Source organism: Mustela nivalis (assembly GCF_964662115.1).
Source record: "Mustela nivalis genome assembly, chromosome: 6".
Classification (NCBI taxonomy): Eukaryota; Metazoa; Chordata; class Mammalia; order Carnivora; family Mustelidae; genus Mustela; species Mustela nivalis.
Window position 1 is genome coordinate 28544131 of NC_139025.1, and position 26094 is coordinate 28570224.

Sequence of the window (26094 nt, forward strand, 5' to 3'; positions counted from 1 at the left end):
TTATCAGATGACTCAGCGGACCCACAGGTGCATGACCCACAGGTGCAATTAAAAAATGATTATTTTCTTCAGCCACTGGGCTTTGGCATTGTTTGTTACACAGTAACAGCTAACTAATGCAGGGCATCCGGGAATTCTCCAAGGAAGAAGGACTGAGGTATTAAGTAGGTATAGACAAAGGTGGAAAGAGGGTCCTGAAGACTTCAGCTGAGAACAAGCTGGCCGCCCTCAGGTGAGTGGAGGAAGCGTTATGGTTGGGCAAGGGGAATGGGCTGAAGACAGAGGCCAGTCATGCCTGGCCAGGGCTTATGAGAAACCATATGAGATGGTCTTCCTAGAGAGTTTGTTTGAGATTCAGCTTTTGAAAATTGAATTCAGAGGAGAGCTATTTGTAATCAAGAACGTTAAAATCGAAGGATCGTTATCTTCCTTATTATTGCTCCAGAACCACACTGCCCCATAGGGCAGCCACCCGTCACATAAGGCTACTTGAGTTTTATTAAAATAATAGAAAATTTGAAAATGCAGTTCCTCAGTTGCACTAGCCTCCTTTCAAATGCTTGATAGTCTAGGGCTACCATATTAGCAGCACAAACAGAAGACATTTCCATTGAGGGGATGTTCTATCAGATAGTGTATTCATTTATTACTGTGTAACAAAGTACCACAAACTTAGGGGCTTAAAACAAGACAAATTTATTCTCTCACAGTTTCCATAGGTCAGAGGTCCATGTGCACTTCGCTGGGGTCTCTGCTCAGGGTCTCACCAGGCTGAAATCAAGGTGTGGGCTGGGGTCTCCCCTGAAGTTTGGGGGTCTTCTTTCCCATTCACCGGTTGTCAGCAGAATTCATCTTGTATCTGTACCACCCAGGGACTGCTTGCAGCTCCTAGAGGCTCCCCCGGGTGCTTACCACGCATTTCCCTCTTCTCAGGACATGACAGTTTGTTTTTTTCCTTAGGCCAGTAAGATCTTATGTCTTTGGCCCTTCATCTTCTTCTAAAGAGTTTCCTGATTGGGCCAGGCCCACCCAGGATATTTTCCCTTTTGAGAAACTCCAAGTCAATTGATGAGTAACCTAATCAGAGGGGTGATAGCCCATTAAACCCACTGGTCCATCCACACTCAAGAATAGGAGTTTCTGTAGAGTGTGCCCACTGCCGAGGGGTAGTCTCTTGGGGGCCATCTTAAATTTCTATCCACCACCAATAGAAGCAATCTAGAAAATAGAACAAGGTTGAATAAATGAACAGAGAAGACAAATGGGTGGGGGAGCATTTGGACCCATTAGCACAGGCTTAGAGCACAGGTGTAATAGCTATTTAAATAATTTCTACATCGTGGAGGTCTGTAACAGTCTGCTTGTAATTAGCGGCTGGCAGCAGCTGGGATCAGGGTTTAGCCTGAGCAGTTTCACACAGAGCGTCCGTAACTACTCAGCTGCAAGCATCCAGGGGGGAGTATACACATGCCCCCTAAAAGCAAACATGAGTCCACTTAACCGCTGACACTCCTCTATTCTATTTTCCTGCGGTTACTAACCGCCCAGAATTTCTGACCTTCTGCGAGTCTTGGTCTGCAAAACCTGATGGCTGCTTCTCGAATGAACTCATTTACTGGCTTGACACAGCCTGGCTTGGCCTGAGCAACCTGGCTTCCAGACGCTTGGCCTGGCCGACTAGCAACAACCACGGAGCTTCCATCCCTGGCTTGCAGACCTGAAAACGGCCAGATATTCTTGGGCACAGTCCCCACCACTCACAATCTCTGTCTGGCTGCTGCCTGTCCCCCTGGGTGATGTGGGGGGGGGGGGAGGATTGATCAATTCTCAGGGAGCAGAGAAGGGGGAGGGGACAGAAAAAACACCACCCCCTTTTGACTTGTTTGCCCTGAATGTAGATTTCCATCACTACTTATAAGGACTCTGTAAGGCTAATTCCTCATTTTTCAAGCGCTAATGAAAAATTATGAGGAATATATTTATCATTCGACAGAGTGGGATCTATATAATTTTAAATTTCACAAAGGACTGGTTTTTAAGGGTTGCAGTTAGTTATTTTTAAGCAATTCTATTTCAGAGCTCTACCTTATTCTACAATGGCCTGCATAGTAGCACTTCCTTTAAAGTTTTTTTTTTCTTTTTTCCTTACAAGTGAAGAATAAGTGTTTGCATTCTAACTACAATCAGGGTTTCAACGGAGTGGAGATATTTTAATGCCTTCGGTGGGCATTTATCTTCTTGCCATCAGCACAATAGGACAAAAATGTACCCATATTAGCATTAATAATAAAACCAAGTCCATTATGCAGACTTTCTTGTCAGTTAAATTTGTTGCAGGCTCAGTTTTGGATTCAATTTCATACATTTGGAAGTACTTTTGCTGTCAAGCAAATTTTTGTTTTATCATTTTAATTTTGGAGGGTTTTTCCCCCCTCTCTCTCTCCTGTGTCTGAATTACCTTTTTTAGAGGTTGGAAAATGGCTCTTCCCACTGATAGAGGAAGGGTTTGATTTGGCCAATGTAGAGATTTTCCCTGTGATGTGAATAGAGTTAATTTTAACAGAGCCGTTTCATTTTAACAGACTCGCACAGTGCATGCCTTGCCAAACAGCTTTGTGTATGATCGTCGACTGATGTCAGCACAGTTCTAGAAATAGTATTTGATGGTTAACAGCTGCCACAGAGCCAGAAGGGGAACACGAGACATTGTGTTTCAGGAGGGTTTACAAAACTAGTGGCTATTGTTTTTATTTATTTATTTATTTTATTCCTTGACAATGGAGGAAGGATTTCCAATACCGAGTGTTGGCTTTTTAAAAAGACATTGATTCCTGGGGCACCTGGGTGGCTCAGTCGTTAAGTGTCTGCCTTAAGCTCAGGTCACAGTCCCAGGGTCGTGGGATTGAGCCCCACATTGGGCTGCTACTCAGCGGGAAGCCTGCTTCTCCCTCTCCCACTCTCACTGCTTATGTTCCCTCTCTCGCTGTCTCTCTGTCAAAAAATAAACAAAATCTTAAAAAAGAAAAAAGGCATCGACTCTTAAATAGGTCAAGTGGATCCTAGAACTTTGACACTGTATATATTATAAATATTGTGCTCTGAAATGATATTTCATTAATTGAATATAGGCTTTATTTATCTTGCAATTATGGATATGGTCCTCAATTATGGAACAAAGGTTTTTCTTTAGATTAAGAATTGGTACAGTTGGGGCGCCTGGGTGGCTCAGTGGGTTAAGCCGCTGCCTTCGGCTCAGGTCATGATCTCAGGGTCCTGGGATCGAGTCCCGCATCGGGCTCTCTGCTCAGCGGGGAGCCTGCTTCCCTCTCTCTCTCTCTGCCTGCCTCTCTGACTACTTGTGATTTCTCTCTGTCAAATAAATAAATAAAATCTTTAAAAAAAAAAAAAAAAAAAAAAAAAAAAGAATTGGTACAGTTTTCCTTTAAAGAGCCAAAGAGTAAATATTGTTGGCTTTCTAGGCAATACAGTCTCTGTTGCAACTACTGAATGCTGCTCTTACAGGCCTAAAGCATCCACAGATAATATGCAAATGAATAGGTATGGGCGTGTTTCAATAAAACTTTATTTACAAAACAAGTAGTGGGCCTAACATGGCTAGGAGCTATAGCATTCCCACCCTTGCTTTGAATAGGAAGTGGAGCTCTACCATGCGTTTCCATGCAGCATTCCAGAAAGGCTAATGGTACCCACACTCTCTTAAAGGCTTAGGAATCAAGTTCCTTGCACACTCCCAGTGGAAACATATGCCATCCTTTTATGGCCACAGAGGGATACTTAATTACATATGTATATGTGCTCTACAACCACGCTAATAATGGTCTGAGGATTACTGAGCAACACATATGCTTTTACGAACTGAGAGGATAAAGATCATGATCTCTGGTGTACAATGAACCTGATTTTTCTTCCCTTTCTTATTTTATTTAAGTTAATATCACTCTTAAAGTTTGAATTATCTTGCAAGAAGGCAGGTTCATTAACTCTGGTTCAGCTTGTGCATCAACTTAATGGGACATATTTTGTAATGATGTGGATCACAAAACAGTTCTGTGCTCCAAATGACCTATATGTTTCATTGAAGTCATTACAAGAGACGCACATGAGCAAGAAAGAGGATTTTATTATTTAAAGATAACTTACACAGGGGGGAAAAAATCCTGGGAAGAAAAGTTAAAGCATGATCTAAAAGGAAAAAAAAAAAAAAAAAGAATATGCTAGTTGTAAAATGTTATTGCAAAAACCTTTATATGACCTCTCTGTGCCCACTCTCAACTATGAATGTATTATCATGAAAATGACCAATTTGACAGAATACAAAGATGGTGGGGGGAAACGTAACAATACCTTCCACTTTATATTTTTCTGAATTGTATCTGCACTGATTCTGCATGTATCACATTTGTTCCAGAAATGCCATTTTAGCCCTTGGCATCTCAAAGGCTAAGTGACGGTCTCAAGTTTGAGAATGTCTGCTTAAACAGGATCCCATCCACTAACAACTTTGTGAGAAGTGGTTACTCTTTCCAAACATGCCTCTGCTTCTAGGTTACATTTTCTTCTAACAGTAGTGTTTCAAGAACTTTCCTCTACTAATGCCACCATTCTTTCTTTTTTTTTTTTTTTTTAAGATTTTATTTATTTATTTGACAGAGAGAGATCACAAGTAGGCAGAGAGGCAGGCAGAGAGAGAGGAGGAAGCAGGCTCCTTGCTGAGCAGAGAGCCTGATGCGGGGCTCAATCCCAGGACCCTGGGATCATGACCTGAGCTGAAGGCAGAGGCTTTAATCTGCTGAGCCACCCAGGTGCCCCCCACCATTGTTTCTTTGTTGTCTTTTTTTGTTTCTCCTATTTGTAAATTCCTGGAGATGGAAATGTTATCTATTTGTCTAATGGAATTCAGGATGATTGTAATACTGTGGCCTTTCTTTTGAACTTGGTCTGTTACTTGCTGTCAATATCTATGCCATGTAACCATAGCATTGCGCACAGCAGATGCTATAATGCCATCTTGGTCTTTAAGGGGTTTTTCTTTTAGCAATTTAAGTTGAATAAGTAAATCATTGTACTCTAAGTTATTCCTATCCATGTACATAATTTATAAAAACTATGCCTGTTATTGTGTTACTCATTTCCTAATTCGGTTAAAGCCATCTGTAGATCTCTTTGGCTCTAAGTTATCTGAAGGATGCTGTGTTGTCAGCAACCATTTTTCAATTTACTCTCACACTGTCATGAATAAACATTAGTGGTCTCAATATTGATTGCTAGAATATCTCAACCCTAACTTCATCATCACACTCTTCCAATGGCATGGAAGTGTTTTTATGGGCATTCTTCTCTTTTCCAGACCCTCCATTTCATCCTCTGGAACCCCTGTTAAGTGCCAAGCAGATTTCCTAACGTATTCCATTACTGCACAAAATATTCTCTCCACTTCCTAATTATATCTGAAACCTGCTCTTTCTTAAGGATACAGATGATTTTCATAGGATCCTCAAGAGAACTTGTCCGTTCTCACAGTACTGACATGTGACAGGGCAGGAAGCTGGAAGTGGATGAAGGCAAGAGGGCTTGGTACAGGCATACCCCGAAGACATTGCAGGTTTGGTTCCAGACCACGGCAATAAAGCGAATATTGCAATAAAGCAAGTCAAATCAATTTTTTCATATAAAAGTTATGTTTACACTATACTATAGTGTATTAAATGCACAATAGCATTATGTCTGAAAAAGCAATGTATATACCTTAATTAAAAGTATTTTTTTGTTAAAAAATATTTACCATTATCTGAGCTTTCAGTGAGTGGTAATCACTAATTGCAAATCACCATAACAAATATAATAATTTAAAAGTGTAAAATATTATAAGAACTGCCAAAAATGTGACACAGAGAAATGAAGTGAGCACATGCTATTGGAAAAACAGTGGTGACAGAATTGATTGGTGCAGGATTTCAACAAACCTTCTGTTTGTAAAAAAATGTAGTATCTGTGAACAGTATATCTGCAATAAAGTGAACTGTAATAAAATGAGATATGCTTGAATTTTTTAGCTTCCCATTGTGGCAGCCAAATCATCATTCCTATATCTGCATGTGGACTTCTCTTCCTTTTTGAACCTCATGCCATCTAATTGTATAGCTTCTTACCATTCTTCATGTCTGTCATCTACTGGTACAGAGGCCACCATGTTTGGAGGCATAACAGAGAGAAAGGATTCGTGTAATAATCAGCCTAATTCTTCTTTGATCCCCATATTCATCAAAGACAGTTCAGCCTCCCTCTCTGTCACAGGTTGTAGAGTCATTTCAGGGATCCTCAATTTCCAAGTGGTTTCTCTTTTTTAATTTTTCCCTTACTTTTCATTTACACCTCACCTCCAGTGACTTTTATTCCCACATTCATGAGTATGTCATGTTTATTATAATCTAGAGCACGATATCAACTTTATCAAAAAGTCTTTGAGTTCATTCTCAATCAGTCCCTGGCTGTCTTTACTTTGCTCCCTGCAAAACCATTTACTTCAGTGTCTCTCTCAATTTTGATATCTGCAAACAACTTTACGGCCACACAGGACACAGATAGATATTCAATTGTAGTTAAGTTGTTCTTAAAAACATTAATCAAAACTTCTAACAGTGGCTAAGGAGATGTTTTATACCAATGCTGCTGCTGAGGAAAATTAGAAGAGCTAGATAGCATATTAAAACATACACACACACACACACACCCCTAACATCTGAAGATATCAAAGCAGAGATAATTTTTAGGATCAAAATATGAATAAGGGAAAACCTATGGGAGGTAAACCTGGTATTTGAAGTGAGTGAAATGATAAGATAAGATAAAAAGATTTGAAGTGAAAAAATGATAAATAAGCAGAGATATTAGTAGTTTCATAGATTCAAGAAGTGTTATGAACACCCAAGAAATATATATGTATAACATACATATAGTTATATATTACTATATACAGATATAATAAAGAGGCTAAAAACTGAAGACATAGAGACATTCTTAAAAGCATCCAAGGAAAAATAATAGCTTCAGAGGCAATACTATAAGACTTACAGCTGACTTTTCATCAAAGCAATGGAATCCAGAAGGCAGTGGAATCATACGTTCCAAGTGCTGAAATAAAATAAATGCCAACCTAGAATTCTTTTTATTTATTTATTTATTTTAAAAATTTATTTGACAGGCAGAGATCACAAGTAGGCAGAGAGGCAGCCAGAGAGAGAGAGAAGGAGGAAGCAGGCTCCCCGCTGAGCAGAGAGCCTGATGCAGGGCTCGATCCCAGGACCCTGAGATCACGACCCAAGCCGAAGGCAGAGGCTTCAACCCACTAAGCCACCCAGGGCCAACCTAGAATTCTATGCCCAGCAAAAATATACCTCAAAAATGAGACTAAAGTACATTTCAGACAAACAAAAACGGATACCATTTTTTTTTAGCAGTGGATCTACTCTAATGCAAATATGAAAGGAAGATTTTTTTTAATTTATAATTTTTTATTTTTTATAAACATATATTTTTATCCCCAGGGGTACAGGTCTGTGAATCACCAGGTTTACACACTTCACAGCACTCACCAAAGCACATACCCTCCCCAATGTCCATAATCCCACCCCCTTCTCCCAAACCCCCTCCCCCAAGCAACCCTCAGTTTGTTTTGTGAGATTAAGAGTCACTTATGGTTTGTCTCCCTCCCAATCCCATCTTGTTTCATTTATTCTTCTCCTACCCACTTAAGCCCCCATGTTGCATCACCACTTCCTCATATCAGGGAGGTCATATGATAGTTGTCTTTCTCTGCTTGACTTATTTCGCTAAGAATGATACGTTCTAGTTCCATCCATGTTGTCACAAATGGCAAGATTTCATTTCTTTTGATGGCTGCATAGTATTCCATTGTGTATATATATACCACATCTTGATCCATTCATCTGATGATGGACATCTAGGTTCTTTCCATAGTTTGGCTCTTGTGGACATTGCTGCTATAAACATTCAGGTGCACGTGCCCCTTTGGATCACTACGTTTGTATCTTTAGGGTAAATACCCAATAGTGCAATTGCTGGGTCATAGGGGAAAGGAAGATTTTTTTAAGAAGGAATAAGACCCAAAGTGGTATCTGCAAGAAAGAATGAAAAATAAACACATGGATAAATTTAAATATATATTTACTGTATGGAGTAATAATAACAATGTCTTTGGGACTTGAGAGCCCCATATACATATATATATATATATATATATATAAAATATATATTATATATTATATTTAATAATCATTATGTATATAATTCATTATATACTATATATATATATATATATATATACACGCACAATTTAAATATATACATATACCTTGCAAAAACAGTCCAAAATGTGAGGAATAAATGGTGTTAATGTGTTTTAAGTTTAAAGCACTATCAGAGAAGAAGTAAAAACAGTCATTTATATTATACTTTGAATAAATTAAAAATGCACATTGCAAAATACAGGACAACCATTAAAAAGAAGTGATTATTTCTATGTTAAATATGCATAAATAATAAGCAAAGAGAGCTGGAAAATGTAAAAATGTTGGGGCACCTGAGTGGCTCCATGGGTTAAAGCCTTTGCCTTTGGCTCAAGTCATGATCCCAGGGTCCTGGGATTAAGCCCTGCACTGGGCTCTCTGCTCAGCAGGGAACCTGCTTCCTCTTCTCTCTCTCTCTGCTTCCCTGCCTACTGTGATTTCTGTCAAATAAATAAATAAAATCTTAAAAGAAAAAGAAAATGTAAAAATGTAATAATAAAATGGAATTAATTTAAAATATGACAAAAGAGGAGAGAAAATAAAACAAAGAACATGTAGGATAAGTAGAAAATAGATGGTAAGATGATAGATTTAAATCTACATTGGTCAGTAATGACATTAAAAGTAAATTGATTGGAGGTGCCTCAGTGGCCCAGTTGGCTAAGCCTCTGCCTTTAGCTTAAGTCCTGATCCCAGAGTCCTAAGATTGAGCCCCACATTAGGCTCTGTGCTTAGCGGGGAACCTGCTTCTCCTTCTCTGCCTGCTGCTCTGCCTACTTGTGCTCTCTCTGTCAAATAAATAAACAAAATCTTTTAAAAAAATAAATTTATTACATTTTCTAATTAAGAGACAAAAAATTTCATCTAAATTAGAACACATGGCTTACACCAGTCACATCTGAAGTATAAAGGTATAGAAAGGTTGAAAGTAAAAAGATGGAAGGGACGCCTGGGTGGCTCAGCCCGTTAAGCAGCTGCCTTCAGCTCAGGTCATGATCATCCTGGGATTGAGTCCCACATCGGGCTCCTTGCTCCACGGGGAGCCTGCTTCTCCCTCTGCCTGTCACTCTGCCTGCCTGTACTCTCCCTATCTCTCTGACAAATAAATAAATAAAATCCTAAAAAAAAAAAAAAAAAGAAAGAAAGCAAAAGATGGAAAAATACACACCCTGCAAACACAATGAAAAGAAAATATATTATTAATTATATTAATTATTAATTAATTAATATTAATTATTAATATTAATATCAGTCTATATTAATATCAGTCATAGTGGACCTTTTTAAAAAAGATTTTACTTATTTATTTGATAGAGAGAGTAAGAGAGAAAGCATGGGAGGGCTAAGAGAGAGAACAGACTCCCTGCTGAGTGCAGAGCACAATGCAGGACTCGATTTTGGGACTCCAGGATCATAACCTGAGCCAAAGGCAGACTCTTAACCAACTGAGCCACCCATATGCCCCTAAAAATATCTTATTTAAATTCAATTCAGTTAACATTATACTATTACTAGTTTCAGTATTTTCACTAAATAGAATTTGGTGATTCATCAGTTGCATACAACACCCAGTGCTCATTACAAGTGCCCTCCTTAATGCCCACCACCCAGTTACCCCATGCCCCCACCCACCTCCCCTCCAGCAATCCTCAGTTTGTTTGTTTGTTTAAAGATTTTATTTATTTGACAGAGAGAGAGACAGCGAGAGAGGGAACACAAGCATGGGGAGTGGGAGAGGGAGAAGCAGGCTTCATTCTAAGCAGGGAGCCTGATGGGGGCTCAATCCCAGGACCCTGAGATCATGACCTGAGCCAAAGGCAGAGGCTTTAACTCACTGAGCCACCCAGGCACCCCTAGCAATCCTCAGTTTGTTTCTTATAGTTAAGAGTCTCTTCTGGTTGGTTTCCTTCTCTGTAGACTTTAAAGCAAAAAGCATTACTGGAGAGGAGGGATAGTTAGTTATAGATCTCTATATGACAGTATTAAAATGAGAAACAGGGGTGCCTGGGTGGCTCAGTGGGTTAAGCCGATGCCTTCGGCTCAGGTCATGATCTCAGGGTCCTGGGATCGAGTCCCGCATCGGGCTCTCTGCTCAGCAGGGAGCCTGCTTCCTCCTCTCTCTCTCTCTCTCTGCCTGCCTCTCTGCCTACTTGTGATTTCTCTCTGTCAAATAAATAAATAAAATCTTTTAAAAAAATGAGAAACAGACAAATCCATAAAGATAATGGAAAATTTTAATGTACTCCACTCAATAACTGAGAGAGCAACAGACAAAAAAAAAAAAAAGGTAAAACTACAAAGTAATTGAATAGTATGGGTTAAGAAACCTAAAGAATATATAAAGAATACTTTACCTAACAATTGCAGAATACACATTCTTATCAAACACATACAGAGAATTTTACCAAAATTGTGTATATGTTGTATCACAAATTTAAAATAATTAAAATCATACCACATTCTTAGGCTGCCATTAAATAGATTCATATTAAATAGAAGTTAATAATAAAAAAAATAGAAACACCTAAAATATTTAGAAATTAAACAGTATAATTTCTAACTACACAGATTAAAAAGAAAGCACAGTGCAAAAGATTAAGTATTTTGAAATTAATAATAATGAAAACATAACCTATCAGAACTTGTAGGACATGTCTAAAGCAGTGTTTAGAGGGAAATTTCATCCTTAAATGCATAGATTTGAAAAAAATTAAAAAAAACTAGAAATCAATTAGCTAAGCAATTATCTCAAGAAGTTAGGTAGAATCACCTAACTTATTAGTTAAGCATCCAACTCTCGATTTTGGTTCAAGTTATGATCTTAGTGTGATGTGATGGAGCCCGACCAATGTGAGATTTATCCCCCTGTGGGGCTCCAAGCTGGGCTTCGCACTGGGCACGATACTGGTTAGAACTATCTCCCCCTTGCCCTTCCCCACTTTACATATACGCACTCTTGCTTTCTCTCTAAAAAGAAGTAGTAATAGTAATAGTAGTCAGGGAACCATAGCATAATAAACCCCCAAAAAGGAGAAGGAGGGGAAAAAACATAAACAGAAGCAGAAATCAATGAAACAGAAAACAAGCATATAATAGAACACACACAATTTAAAAAAAGAACCAACATGGATCTTTGAAAAGTCCAAAAATTTTGATAATGCCCTAGAAATAATGAGCAAGAAACAAAAAGAGAAGAGGCACAAATGGCAAATACGAGTTATGAAGAGGTAACATCTCTACAAGCCTTACAAACATTAAGGAGATAATAAAAAGAGATTATACCAATAGATTTAAAACTTAGAATGAAATACACAGATTTGTCAAAAAACAAAACTTAACCAAAACTAACACAAGAAAAAATAGAAAATCTGAACAGTCCTATATCTGCTATAGAAATAGAATTTGTTATTTATATTTTCCCACAAAGAAAATTCCAGATGCAGCTGGTTTCCACGGTGACATCTACCAAATATTTAAGGATGTGTTAATGTCACTCTTACTCAACAGTTTCCAGAAAACAGAAAAAATACTTCCCAACAATACTTTAAAAAGGCAATATAACCTTAAAACCACAACCTAAAAAGTACATTATTAGAAAACAAAATCTGAGGAAAATCTTACTCATGAACATTGAAAGAAAATACTAAGCAATATACTAATAAACTGACTCAGTGATATGGAAAAATGTGATGCATGTAGTGAACAAGTTGAGTTATTTAGGAATCAAGAATATTATAGCATTGGAAAAACGATTAATATAACTTCGCATCAACAGAATAAAAGATTAAAGTCATAGGATAGTTTCTTTTCTTTTTCTTTTTCCTTTTTTTTGCTCGGGGGCGGCAGAGTTCAAGCAGGGGGGAAGTGCAGAAGGAGAGAGACAATCTCAAGCAGTCTCTTCACCAAGCACAAACTTGGTGAGATGGGGCTCCATCTCATGACCCTGAGAGCATGACTTGAGCTGAAATCAAGAGGCAGATGTTTAACCAACTAAGCCACCCAGGCATCCCCATAGGATAGTTTTGTTTTTGTTTTTTTTAAGATTTTATTTTTGTTTAATTAATTTATTTGACAGAAAGAGAAAGAACATGAGCAGGGGGAGTGGCAGAGGGAGAGGGGAGAAGCAAGCTCCCCACTGAGGATCAGGGAGCCTGAGGGGCTCGATCCCAGGACCTGGGTTCATTACCTGAGCCTAAGGCAGATACTTAACCAATGGAGCCACCCAGGCGCCTTCCCCCTGATAGAATAGTTTTAATAGAGAAAGCAAATGCATTTCACAAAATTCAATATCCATTTACACTTCTTGAAATATTTAGCAAACTAGGAATAAAAAGAAACTTCCTTTAGTCTTACATATTTATTAAAAACAAATAAATAAATAGCCCTATGGTAGACATATTCAATAATGGCATGCTCCAAATTTTGATTCAAGATTGGGAACATGATGATATTCCATACTATCCCCATTTCCAGTCAACATTATACTGAAAGGCTTAGCTAGTTCAAAAATACTGGAAAAAGAGATAAATGGTAAAAAGATGGGAAAGGAAGATAAGTATGTGTCATTATTCCCAGAAAACATGATTTTATATGTATAAACTTCAAAAGAATTCTTCATTGTTAATTATAATTAATATGCAATTTTAGCAAAATCTCTGGATGTAAGTTTAATATTAAAAAATCATTTATATTTGTATAAAACAGCAATAAGCAATTAGAAACTGATGGTTAAAAAAAAAAAAAGGCACCTGACTTTGTATGAACACAACTTGACCTCATATGATCAAAATAATTTGAGGTGGGTTATAGACCTAAATATAAAAACTAAATAATAATAATAATAATAATCTGTAATAATAACAAAGCTTCTAAAATACAACATAGAAAAATATCTTCATGACCTTAGGTGAGGAGAGATGTATTTAAAAACATTGATAAATTGCATCGCATAAAAAATTACAATCTAGAGACACAAAAAAAGAAAGAGAGAGAGAGAGAAATACCAGGAAAAGACTAAATGATCAAGTAATAAAGTGAGCAAAGATATTTCCAATATATGTAACAGATACAGTACTTGTATCCAAATCAATAGGCAAAAGTCAGGCAAAGCAATTAAAAATGAGTAAAGACATGAAGTAACAGAGCACAAGAAGACATTCAAATTGTAAATACGCATGTAAAAATGAGATCAACTATATAACCTATTAAAGAAATTAAAATTAAAACCACAGATAGATAAAGGGGATTAAGAGTACACTAACCCTGATGAACACTGAGAAATGTATAGAATTGTTGACTCATTATATTGTATACCCAAAGCCAATATAACACTGTATGTTAATTATACAATAATAATAAACTAAAACCTCAATGAGGTACCACTATATCAGAATAAATGGATACTGTATTTTGTGAAATGCTTTTGCTCTATCAATTGAAACTATTCTGTGACTTTAATCCTTATTGTTAATGTGGAAATTACATGAATGGCAAATGCTGAACCAGATTGCATTTCTAAATGAATTCAACTTATTCATTACATGTATCACATTTTACACATTCCTGGAGTCAGATTACTAGTATTTTTGTGTCTATGTTTATTAGTAGAATTGTCCTCAAAACGCCTTAAATTAAAAAAAAAAAAAAGATTATACCAAGTGTTGGTAATGATTTAGCCCAATGGATCCTCTGAGAAAAAATACAGAAAGAGGGTATGAATTGGTATAACTACTTAGGAAACAGTTTGGCATCATTTACTAAATTTTTTTTTTTAAGATTTTTTATGTATTCATTTGAGAGAGAGAGAGAGAATAAGAGCAGGGACAAGGGGAGGGGCAGAGGGAGAAGAAGACTCCCCACCCAGCAAGGAACCTGATGCAGGGCTCCATCCCAGGACCCTGGGATCATGACCTGAGCCAAAGGCAGACACTTAACCAATGGAGCTACCCAGGCACCCTCCTAAATTTAAACATACAGAAAACCTGAGACCCAAAAACCGAGTCAAAGTCATGCTAGTGTCCCTGTTACTGTTCATATTAAGTTTCCTTTATTATTATTATTATTATTATTATTATTATTATTTTATTTCTACAAAATTAGAAAGGCATGAATCACCATTATAGTTCATCTCATAAGTTATCAAGTATTTTATGGTTTTGTCGGGTAGTTCTGGGTATTTGGGTTAAACACAAAAAAAGAAGGTCGGTGGGTGGGGCTGGCTCAGTTGGTAGACTATGCAACTCTTGATCTGGGGGTCCTGAGTTTACTAGGAATTACTTAAAAAAAAAAGAAAAGAAAAGAAAGAAAGAAGGAGAAGAACAGGAAGAAGGTAGGGAGACGTTCTCACTAGACACTCTTCACAGTGGCAGAGTCTAGGTTAATCAGCAGGCATAACCAAAGCCAGAGGTTGGATTTTCCAACTTAGCAGAGAGCATGAACAGATCTGTAACCCATGCATTAGTATTTGTTTTGTTCTCCAGGAAATATTTGTTCATGTTCTGCTGCAGCATTTAGATGAGACTTTTAAATACATCCAATCCTACATCTTTTTCTTCTTTCTTCAACAAAATTTTTAAAAATCAACTGCCAAACTGAGGAATCTTCAAACACTTTGATGAAGTCCTTTAGAGTTGCGTTTGGGTTCCTAGGAAAATCTAGTTCCTTCACTTTAAGAGCAGTGGTGTTGGAGTATGGCATTTCCTCAGAAAGAGAGAGAGAGAAAGAAAGAAAGAAAGAAAGAAAGAAAGAAAGAAAGAAAGAAAGAAAGGAAGAAAGAGAAAAGAAAAAAGAAAAATAGAAGTACTGTACCATCTAGTAATTCCACTTCTGGGTACTTACCAGAAGAAAATGAACACACTAATTTGAAAAAAAAATATATGTGCCCATATGTTTATTGCAGCTTCATTTTCAATAGCATCCTGTGTCCACCAGTAGACGTATGGATAAAGAAGACGTGCTATGGGTTGCCTGGGTGGCTCTGTTGGTTGGGCCACTGCCCTCGGCTCAGGTCATGATCCCGGAGTCCTGGGAGTCCCACATTGGGCTCCTTGTCTAGCAGGGAGCCTGCTTCTCCCTCTGCCTCTGCCTGCCTCTCTGCCTGCTTGTGCTCTCTCTCTGACAAATAAATAAATAAGATATTTAAAAAAAAAAGAAGATGTGGTATGTATATATACAATGGAATATTATTCAGCCATAAAAAGAATGAGATCTTGCCATTTGCAACAACACGGATGGACTAGAGGGTACTATGCTAAGTGAGATAAGTCACTTATATGTGGAATCTAGAAAGCAAGACAAATGAACAGACTAACAAAACAGGAACAGACTCATAAAGATAGAGAGAAAATGGTGGTTGCCAGAGGGGAGCTGAAGTGAGGTGGAGGGCTGGATGGGCAGGTGAAGGGGATGAAGAGGTACAGACTTCTAGTTATAAAATAAGGAAGTCACAAGGATGAAAAGTACAGCGTGGGGAATACAGTCGATAATATATTAATAGCTTCGTGTGATGATAGACGCTACCTACACTTACCACGGTAAGCATTTCATAAAGCAGGTAATTGCTGAATCACTATGTTGTAAACCTGAAAGTAATATAATATTTATGTCAACGCTACTTCAATTAAAAACAAAACAAAAACAAAACCAACTGTGGTATTGGGACCTGAAATGATGAGGGAGGAAAACCAGTTAAGCAAGTCACTTGCTAACATAAAAATGTCTTCACTGGCACTATTAGATTCATAAAGAGATAATTTCATCTCATCCCTCATTTAAAAATATTACGGGCACTTCGCCGCACCCCCAAGGGCCAACATACTTCAGTGTGGAAAAGCAAGATGCTTACTCCCTGTCTATTTTTCTTGTAGCCTGACAAAAAAGAAGTCTATATTCAGTGGGCTCAAGTGAATCATATTCATAAATTTCACTACATTCTTCACCCCTTCCAAAGTTGGGCTCCCCTCTTCCTTTGAGGCAGAAGTTAGCATGCCGGAGACTGACTTGGTGCTCTTGAGTGCTCAAGAGTGCTCTTGAGATGAACACCTGTAGGAGAAGGCAAAGCAGAGCTACAGTGTAGCCACTACTAAGTGTCAGTCAGCTGCACTGGGGAGCTCTGGAGCTGGGATGGCCCTCCAGAGTTGTTCTGAGTTGGGGTACTGGGGTTGGACCTTTGTACCAGGATGCCCAGCCGTTGGTTGCGGACTACTCTGGAAAAGGAGCATGACCTTGGATGAGACAGTTCCCTTTAGCCTCTGCTGTACAATCAGGGCAATGCGGCCCAGCAACCAGGGCCAACACCATATCAATTCAGGAGGCATGTTATGGACCATCCATTATGCTATCTGGAGACACAGGCTTGAGCCGGCCTTTAGAGGCAATGTCTTTTACTCGGGTAGCCCAACTCTTTCTTTGCTGTACTTAGAGGTGCTGATCTTTGAATCTTGGGCCCCAAATACTTAGCCCAGTTGAGTTCATGGCTTATGGAATAATTTATATACCCCAATATAAGGCAAATGTGTATAAGGCAATATTCCATGAGAAAAATATAAAACAGAAGCCTTTTGGCAATTTAAATATAGTATAAACTTTTAGGAAATGTAGATGAAATGGCTGTCTACTTACAATACATACTTTCATTATGTGTATTTAAAATCTCATGTTACAAACTCTCATGCAACAATCTTCTCTAAAATTGTCTTATCTTCATATACTTAACCATTTCCGTCCTCATGGGAGTCACTTTTGGAGTTTTTTAGTTTCCCAGAAACCATCACCTTTGTTTCCATCTAAATTGTTTAAGATAAAACAGTTTTTGGAATCTCTGTGTAATAATGACCTTGGAAATTGTATCCTAAGCCACAAGTAGCCATTTACTACTTGGGACCTCCACAATGCAATCTTTTAATTAATTGCTTCTTAAAGTTGTTTGGTTTTTTTTTTTCCTTTTCTAAGATATAAATGACACATAACATTGTGTGTGTTGAAGGTGTACAACATGTCGATTTGATAAATCTGTGCATCCCAGTATGATTACCTCTGCGCCGTTAGCTAACACCTCTATCATGTCACATAATTATCATTTTTTTTTTTACAGTGAGAACAATTAAGATCTAGTCCCTTCGCAACTTTGAAGCCTATAATACAGTACTATTGACGATAATCACTCTGCTGTGCATTAGGTCTCCAGAACTTACTTATCTCCTAGTTGCAAGTTTGTATCCTTAGGCAACATCTCCCCAATTCTCCCACTTCTCAGCCCCTGGTGACCACCATTCTCCTCTGTTTTTATGAGTCTGGCTTTTAAAAATTCCACATGTAAGTGATGGCATAGAGTATTTATTCTTATCTGACTGACTGTGCTTCCTGAAGTGGTTTTTAAAAGGCTTATTCTCAACGGTTTCCAACACAGGTAGTCAGGAGGTCATCTTACTATTCGTAACTACTAGAACTGGGTTAAAGCGTTCCTTTTCTTTTTCACTGATGCCATAACTTCACCACTCTTGGGATATGAAACCACTACCATCTTCTCCCGATGGCATTTATGATTTGAGATGAAGCAACTCAGAGGACACCACGGAACGTGGGGGACTTGGTAAAGATTCTAACTTAAGGCGACAACTTCCTCTCCGAGGGAGTATACTGGGGGGGGGGGGGAGACCTTGATTTATATCTGGGTCTATGCAGCAACCAGGAACTGAATGAAAAAACGTCCCCTCTGCATAACTGTTTCCCAAGATAAACAAACCGAGAGCTGCCCTAACTTCCCAATCTCCATGCTTCCATTTATCTTTATCTTGTCTTCTCTCTGGTGTCAGATGAAACTTACTAAAGGTAAGAAAAAGAAAAGACAGACTCATCATTCAAAGCTGCACACTTGTAGCAAAGACAGATCTAAGTCACACTATTACAGAGAAGCGGGGAACCTGGTAAGACCAAATAAAGCAAATGACAAATTGCTGAGGGGGGTGGGGGGGGGAGAACATGCCTGAGGCAACACTACCTTATCAGAGAGATCAATGATGTGACAATATCAGCGGTCCTCCTTTATCAGAGAAGTCAGTGATGTGGCTTTCAGCCTGGGAAAGTCCAGGTGACCCTGCCTGGCTTGAAAGCCCACGACAGAGCCCGAAGCCCTTCCCACATCTACCCACCCCCTGAAGGTCCCTGTGCCCTCAACACCGATACCAACACCAACACCATTCCCAGTTGCTAAATCCAACATTAGGGTATCATTCCTGCTTCGCTTGGTCTCCCTACAAAAGGTGAACAATTTTTGGAAACGTGCTCCTCTCTCAAAATCATTAAGCCAGCTTCTACACAGCTTTCTTCTCACCAAGCTCTGCCCGTCCATCTTTTCTAGGAAACCCTCTGCTCATGATCTACCGGGAAATGTCCCCATTCCCTAGAGTTCCGCTGCCTGCCCTCTGCCTAAGAAACTCACATATCCCTATGAACGTAGGCACATGGTTTGCTTTAAACCCCAAATTAGCCACATTCTAGCTAGGGAATCTTGGAAATGGTTGCGATAAAAGGACTGATCTCACAGGACTGACTGTTTCATGGTTAACTGAGATCATACAGATAACACGCCTAGTAAAGTGTCTGACACATGGGGTAGCACACAAACTGTCAGCCGCTCATCTTAGCGTCTCTATTTCCAGCCTATTTCTCAATTTGGAGTGGTGATCTTGTGAATCATCATTTAGATTTCCCATAAACACTGCAAATGGAACTGGCCCCATTTAAAACTCACCATCCCACTTGCCCACCCCATACACACATACACCTAAGTATATTCTTCCTTTGGTAATGTACTCTCATGTCAGATAGCATCCTTGAAATGGAGAAGTCATCTTCAATACTTAATTTCGCTAAGTTGCTCTGAAATTTCCCTCTAAACACTGCTTTAGACATGTCCTACAAGTTCTGATAGGTTATGTTTTCATTATTATTAATTTCAAAATACTTAATCTTTTGCACTGTGCTTTCTTTTTAATCTGTGTAGTCAGAAGTTATACTGTTTAATTTCTAAATATTTTAGGTGTTTCTATTTTTTTTATTATTAACTTCTATTTAATATGAATCTATTTAATGGCAGCCTAAGAATGTGGTATGATTTTAATTATTTTAAATTTGTGATACAACATATACACAATTTTGGTAAATTCTCTGTATGTGTTTGATAAGAATGTGTATTCTGCAATTGTTAGGTAAAGTATTCTTTATATATTCTTTAGGTTTCTTAACCCATACTATTCAATTACTTTGTAGTTTTACCTTTTTTTTTTTTTTTTGTCTGTTGCTCTCTCAGTTATTGAGTGGAGCACATTAAAATTTTTAAAAAATTAAAAAAAAAATGGGGTGCCTGGGTGGCTCAGTGGGTTAAGCCTCTGCCTTTGGCTCAGGGCATGATCCCAGGGTCCTGGGATCGAGCCCTACATCAGGCTCTCTGCTCAGCGGGGAGCCTGCTTCCTCCCCTCTCTCTCTGCTTGCCTCTCTGCCTACTTGTGATCTCTCCCTCTCTCTCTCTGTCAAATAAATAAATAAAATCTTAAAAAAAAAAAAAAAAAAGAATTGAGGTAGCAAGAGAAAAGCCATTCCAGACAGAAAGGACAGCTTGCACAGGTGAATGGGTGAATGGATGTCCCATGTTTATTTCAAAACTGCTGCCAATATGCTCTTTCAAGAATGTGTGTGGCAGAATTACCAGCCAATCAAAAATAATACCTAATACTTTGTGTTTGCCCCCTGTCATTTTCAGGGTGCTTAAATACACTGTCTTATTTGATTTGCACAGCAGCCATGTGAGTTGGACAAGGAAGCTATTACTTTTCCTATTTTAAACATGAAGTTGAGCCCCAAAGGGACCTCAAAGACCTGCTGGGGTTGCCTGATTTGGGATCTGTGAATGGAGCCACCCCTCTAGTGATTCCAGGACCCGTGCTCTTCTCCGCTCTCCTCTCCTCCTCCCCCCACCCCCGTGCCACCAGCTCATTGGACACTAATCAGGGCAGCAAAGGTCATATGCAAATCACTGCTTGCAAAACAAGGTCATGCATTGACTCTATTGGCCAGTGTTCTCCAGAGACACAGAATATGTATCTGTATTGTGAACAGTGCTAGTATATATAGAGTGAGTTAGAGAGATGGACAGGGAGAGAGAGAGATCTTAAGGACTTGGCTTACGTGATTATGGAAGCTTGGTAAATCCACATCTACAGGATAAAGCCAGCAGGCTAAAGACCCAGGAAAGAGTTTAGGTTGCCGTTCAAGTTTAAAGGCAGTCTATTGGCAGAATTCCTTCTTCTCAGGCCTGGTGAGTCTTTGTTCTATTAAGAGCTTCAACTGAATGGATGAGACCCACCCACATTATCACCAAGGTGATCAGCTTAATTCAACATCCACTATTTAAATGTTAATCTCATCCAAAAAAACACCTTCACAGAAACACTGAGAAGAGTGTTTGACCAAATAACTGGACATTGTGACACAGCCAAGTTGACACATAAAATTAACCATCTTAACTGTCTTAGTGTGGACCCCCCCGCCCCAAAGCAGAAGTTGAGACAAAGATTCTGGGACAAGCAGTTTACATGGCAGAGCAGGTGTGTGCAAGGGTCTGGGGAAGAGGCACAGGGGAGGGAAGGAAGCCAATGAAAGGTGCATTGCCAAGCTGGGGAACTCTGGAGGCCTCTAGATTGCCAGCAGTCATTGAGGGAGGGGAGCCGTGGAGGGGAGCCATGGAGGAGAGGGGAGAGCATGAATTCTTCCTGTGTTTCCAGCCTGCCTCCAGAGGAAGCGTTGGCTCTGTTGGCCAAAGAAAGCCTTTGGACAAGGGAGTATATAGCACCTGGAGCTGGGGATGGGCTTGGAAGACATGACTGGACACCAACAATGTACACTGTACTCAGTGACCTCTTCATGGGGAGGGACTTCACCACCTCCCTAGTGTCAAGGCCTCTTTCCACCTTCCATACTCTGATGTACAGTAGGACCCTTGGGAGGCGAAGTTTCATTTTCAATATGTAATTTTGTGATATAAATCATGTGGGAACAAAGATGACAGCAACTGCTCAACCAACTGTTGGACAGGTAGCGTGAACCTTCAGGAACATGGTCAGGGTTCCAATCAATCAGATGCAGTTGTAGGGTCAGTGGTCTACTGGGTGAGGCCCACAGAACCTCAACCTAACCCAAACGAAGAAATAATCAAAAAAAGCTCAAAGACAGGTTCCTCAAAAAGTTCCATGTAGAATCACCATAGGACCCAGGAGTGGGTACTCCTGGGTATCTCCCCAAAAGAACTGGAAAGTGGGACTCAAACATACTTGTACTCCAGTGTTCACACTTCACCCCAGCATCATTCCCAATGGTCACAAGGTGGAAACAGCCCAAGGGGCCATCAGCAGATGAGTGGATAAACCAAAGTTGAAACATTCCCACGATGGAATTCAATCACAGCGGGGAAGGAAGTACTGATCCTGCCATGATATGGGCCACGATATGGATGAGTGTCAACAACATTATGTGAAAGAAGTCAGATGCAAGAGTTACAAACTGTATGATTTCATTTATAAGAAGCATCCAGAAGAGGTAAATGGCTAGTGGACTGGGGGGAGGTGGGGGACGGAGAGGAGCTGCTTAACAGGCCCAGGGTTTTATTCTGGAGTGACGGAAATGATCTGGAACCTAAGATCAAGGCGGTGGTTGCACAACACTGTGAATGTACCAGTGCCGCTGAGTTGTCCAGTTTTAAATGGTTAATTTTATGTTATGTGAAAAAAACTTTAGTTGTTTTTTCTTTTTTAATCAAAGAAAAACAGAGCTCGAGGGCAGAGACAGCCCCAGATCAAGAAATCAAGCCAGTCCACAGTGTAAACCCAAGGCAGGAAATGGATCTAAACGTGAACCCCGTGTCACCCCTCCCTCTGGTCTGCCTCTTCTTGGGATGACTCCATAAAGTAACAAAGAAACCAAATCCCTTTTCAAAACATCTTCATTTTTACATCATTTTTTTTCTTTAAATGTTTTTTACCCAAGGAAAGTGTGCTCAGTGAAGGAAGTATCAATACAGAGTTGATAAAATAATATCAATGGCTTATCAATGGGAAAAGCACACCCATCTCCCACTTTTGGTCCCTGAATTAAACTAACAGTAAGATGATGTCAATACATTATCTCAACTTCCCTTTGATTTCCATATTTCAATTATTTCTTAGGCATGCGATCTGAAGTTTAACCTCTATTTCTCTCCCATAGACTTATCTCCACAGATTCCCTCTAACTGCCCCGCCTCCCGCCCTCCATGTCATCCTTGAAGACAGTCTCTCCCATCCCCATGACATTTGCACATGCTGCCTCTAGAGGCTCCGCCCATCCCATGCCCACCTTGTCAGAGCACATGGATCTTTTGGATCCAAGGGGAAGTTTTCCTTGATAACATCCCATCCCCTGACCCAGTCAGCTTCCCTATATACACAGGGAGTCCTGGGTTTGTTTATCTCCAGAGCACTTAAGCAGTTAGAATTTTACATTTATATGAGTGATTGTTTGATTAACCTCAACTACAATAGAAGTCCCAGAAGGACAACACTCATGTTTATTTTATTTTATTTTTTAAACTTTGTTATTTTTATTTATTTATTTATAAAAGGTTTTATTTATTTATTTGAAAGAGCACATGAAAGAGAGCATAAATAATGGGGAAGGGCCAGGGGAGAGGGAGAAGCAGTCTCCCTGCCAATCTAGGAGCCCAATGTGGGGCCTGATCCCAGGACTCTGGGATCATGACATGAGCTGAAGGCTGATGCTTAACTGACTGAGCCACACAGGCGCCCCTAATTTTTTTTTTTTTTTTTAATGTAGGCTCCATCCCCAGAGTGGAGCCCACACAGGGCTTGAACTCACAACCTAGAGATCAAGATCTGAGCTGTGACGGAGTCAAATGCTTACCTGACTGAGCTACCAAGGCGTCCCCAATCATGTTTACTTTAGTTCATTATATTCCCAGAACCCATTACCACATACTAAAAGTATGCCTTGTCAGCAGAAGCTTCGAAACAGATCCAGAATCTAACCATTTCTCATGACCTTGCCAGCTATCAGCCAGTATCTCACTGGGGCGGGGACACTTCCCTCCCACAGGGTCTTGCGGTCCCCACCCTTTGCCACAACAGCCTGTTCTTCGCTCAGCAGCCAAAGAGATCTTTGGAAAAGATCAGTTTGATCTTGTGACTTTTCTAGGGAAGATTCTCCAATGCCTTGCCAGCTTTCTAAGAATAAAATCCAAAATCTGACCTCGGGCCTCTGACGTTCTCCCTGATCTGGGCCCAAGCGACCCTTGGGCTACATTCCCAACTTTGTTAATCTGGATTATAAACTAACTCGTGACTCTACCCCAGTCTACCTCACCGATCAACACCATTCCTCACTCTTGCTTCTTCCCTTTAGGAGTCCTTGTACAGAGAATTGGGAACTTCAAGGAAGACTTAACAAAGGGACTGTACAAAGTGATGGGTGGGGGTATAGGGAAGTTCCAGGAGAGCTCAGTGCTGGAGGGCTGTTATCGCCTCTAGGAGGGAGCAGTTCCAGGATGCTGGAGGAGGGGGTTAGGTGGAGAAGTGTTCTAGAACACCACCCGTGAACCAGAAACCACCCTACAAGGACCTGAACACCGTCACCTTCCTCCACCCAGATCTCCTGGGGCTCCCCGTTGGCCGAATCCAGCCAACAGCCAGAGAGCACACTGGTACTCACGAATGTGGGCTCTGCAGATGAGTCTCCTGTTAGAGAGTCAGGGGCAAAAGTGGCAAGTAGAGAAGCAAATGGAACGAATCTGCCACGATTATCCGAAACAGCTCTGGATATCTCTCAAGAGATCTTGGCACACGAATATCCTTCCATCTGGATCGCCTTTCTCTTTCCTGCCCTCTCCCCAACGCTCCCTCCAACCCTGGTGCCCCTTCACCGGGGTAGGTGTCCCTGCTATGTGCCAATGACACTCTGAACCTTCCCTTAGCACTGCACAGTAACCACATTAATTATCTTGTTCCTCCTACTGCATGGTTACGGCCATGAGGACAAGCGCCCAGTATGTCGAGTCCATCATTATATACCCAGCCTTATGTCTGTAGTCAGCACAGAGACACTCACTTTATATTTGTTGAACTAAATAAACCAGAGTTGTTATTTCATTTTTTAATCTCTATTTTAGCCGTAGTTATAATACTCACTGACACCCGTATTCTTACCATATGTTTGAGCAAAGAATAGACCAAAGTACTAGCTTATACATATTCAAGTTACAAAGATACTGCAGTATTTAGTAAAGGACAGTATCAGCATTTTAAGTAACTGATTCATAATTTTTATCTTTACATGTATATCTATACATTTATCTACCATATACACAGAGAGTAACACACCTTTCTAAACCACTGTTTTCTTATCTGGGATAAAATGGAGTTTGGCCAGAAGATTTCCATGGCATCTTCCAATTCTAGATTTCCCCAGTTCTAAGTGAAGGGCTGCATTATCTCCAGAAACCCAGCATCCACAGCTTACTGAGTTCCCAGCACCCAGGCCAGAGCTCGGATAGGAGGAGGAAGTCGAGAACACAGCCCTGTGACTGTGTCTCTGTTCAAACCCAACTTGTCCACAACCTGGCCGGGCAGTCGGACAATCGCCTTAGCCCCACAGAGCCTCAGTCCCCTCCTTCGAAAAGTGGGGAGAACGATGGGCTAATGCTTGCAAAGAGCTCAGCACAGACCTCGACTCATGAAAATTGTCATGGAATGTAGGTGAACAGGTGAGCCAATGCATCTGGGATTCCAGACAAATTGCCTAGATTAATAGCAAACTGTGTCTTATTTCTTCAGTTTCACGTTCTCTAAAACACTGAGTGATTAACATAACTTTCTACTCTCGAGTTCAAAAGTAGATATAAATTAGATCCTTGCATTGGGGGTAAAACATTGAATATTACTAAAATGTATGGTTCAGTAATTATGTAGATGTTCCACATACTTCATCATACAGGGCAGATGCTAAATTTGCTTATTCTATATTTTATATAGAACCATAAACAGAAATTTATTATTATACATTTAAATGAACAACAGAACGAGCATGTCTGAAAGTTTTTTGCGGACAAGAATTTTCTGTTTCTAATAAAAACAGTTACCCAATTATCATATTGTTACCTAATCATTCCCAAACAAAATAGAATCTGAACTTTTATGGGGTCAAATCAGAGCTCAGGAGTTACATTATCTTATAAATCGAGTTCCTGACTATCTCGTTACATAAGAAAAGGTAGGAAAACAAATGTAATTATCAAATGTGACTATTTCTGCCAATTTTTTCCCTTAACTGTTTACTTTTTTGGCTTTGCCCATCTGGTTTTCATTTGAGGAGAGAAATCACTAATCCCACAAAGCATCCACTGATTCATAATCCTAGAAAAGACTGGTATTACTTTAGCCGCATGATTTGTTTCTCCCTCCTCCTGTGGAAATAAATGTGTAGCTTCATAGTGGATTAAAAAAGACAATTGAGAAATTTCCTATTATAAACATGTATGGTATCTCAATTTCCTAGTATAATAACAGGCAGACTAACATAATTAATTATATTTTAAATGCAAATTGTTGACAACAGTTCATCTGGTTGAAATTATTGAAGCCACATCAACTCTAAAGAAAGTCCTGCTTCCTAGTTCCTAATTTTTTAAATAAAAATAATTCTATAGTCTCTCCCGTGCCCAGCAAGC

At 39.5% G+C, this 26094-nt stretch overlaps 1 protein-coding gene across 2 annotated transcripts in view; it reads right to left on the bottom strand.

The window, feature by feature from the left end:
- EFCAB11 (EF-hand calcium binding domain 11) overlaps positions 1 to 26094 on the bottom strand; it is a 287845-nt gene that overhangs the window by 20377 nt on the left and 241374 nt on the right. The window contains exons 6-7 of one of the 2 annotated variants that reach the window (XM_082733912.1): positions 15856 to 15907; positions 7512 to 8156 (exon numbers count right to left, since the gene is read on the bottom strand). The exons of the other annotated variant lie outside the window; for it this stretch is intronic. Of the exons in view, the coding sequence (XP_082590038.1) occupies positions 15895 to 15907 (13 nt within the window). The 3' untranslated portion in view covers positions 7512 to 8156; positions 15856 to 15894. Of the gene's footprint in view, positions 1 to 7511; positions 8157 to 15855; positions 15908 to 26094 lie in introns of those variants that run through there. 2 annotated transcript variants of the gene reach the window in all.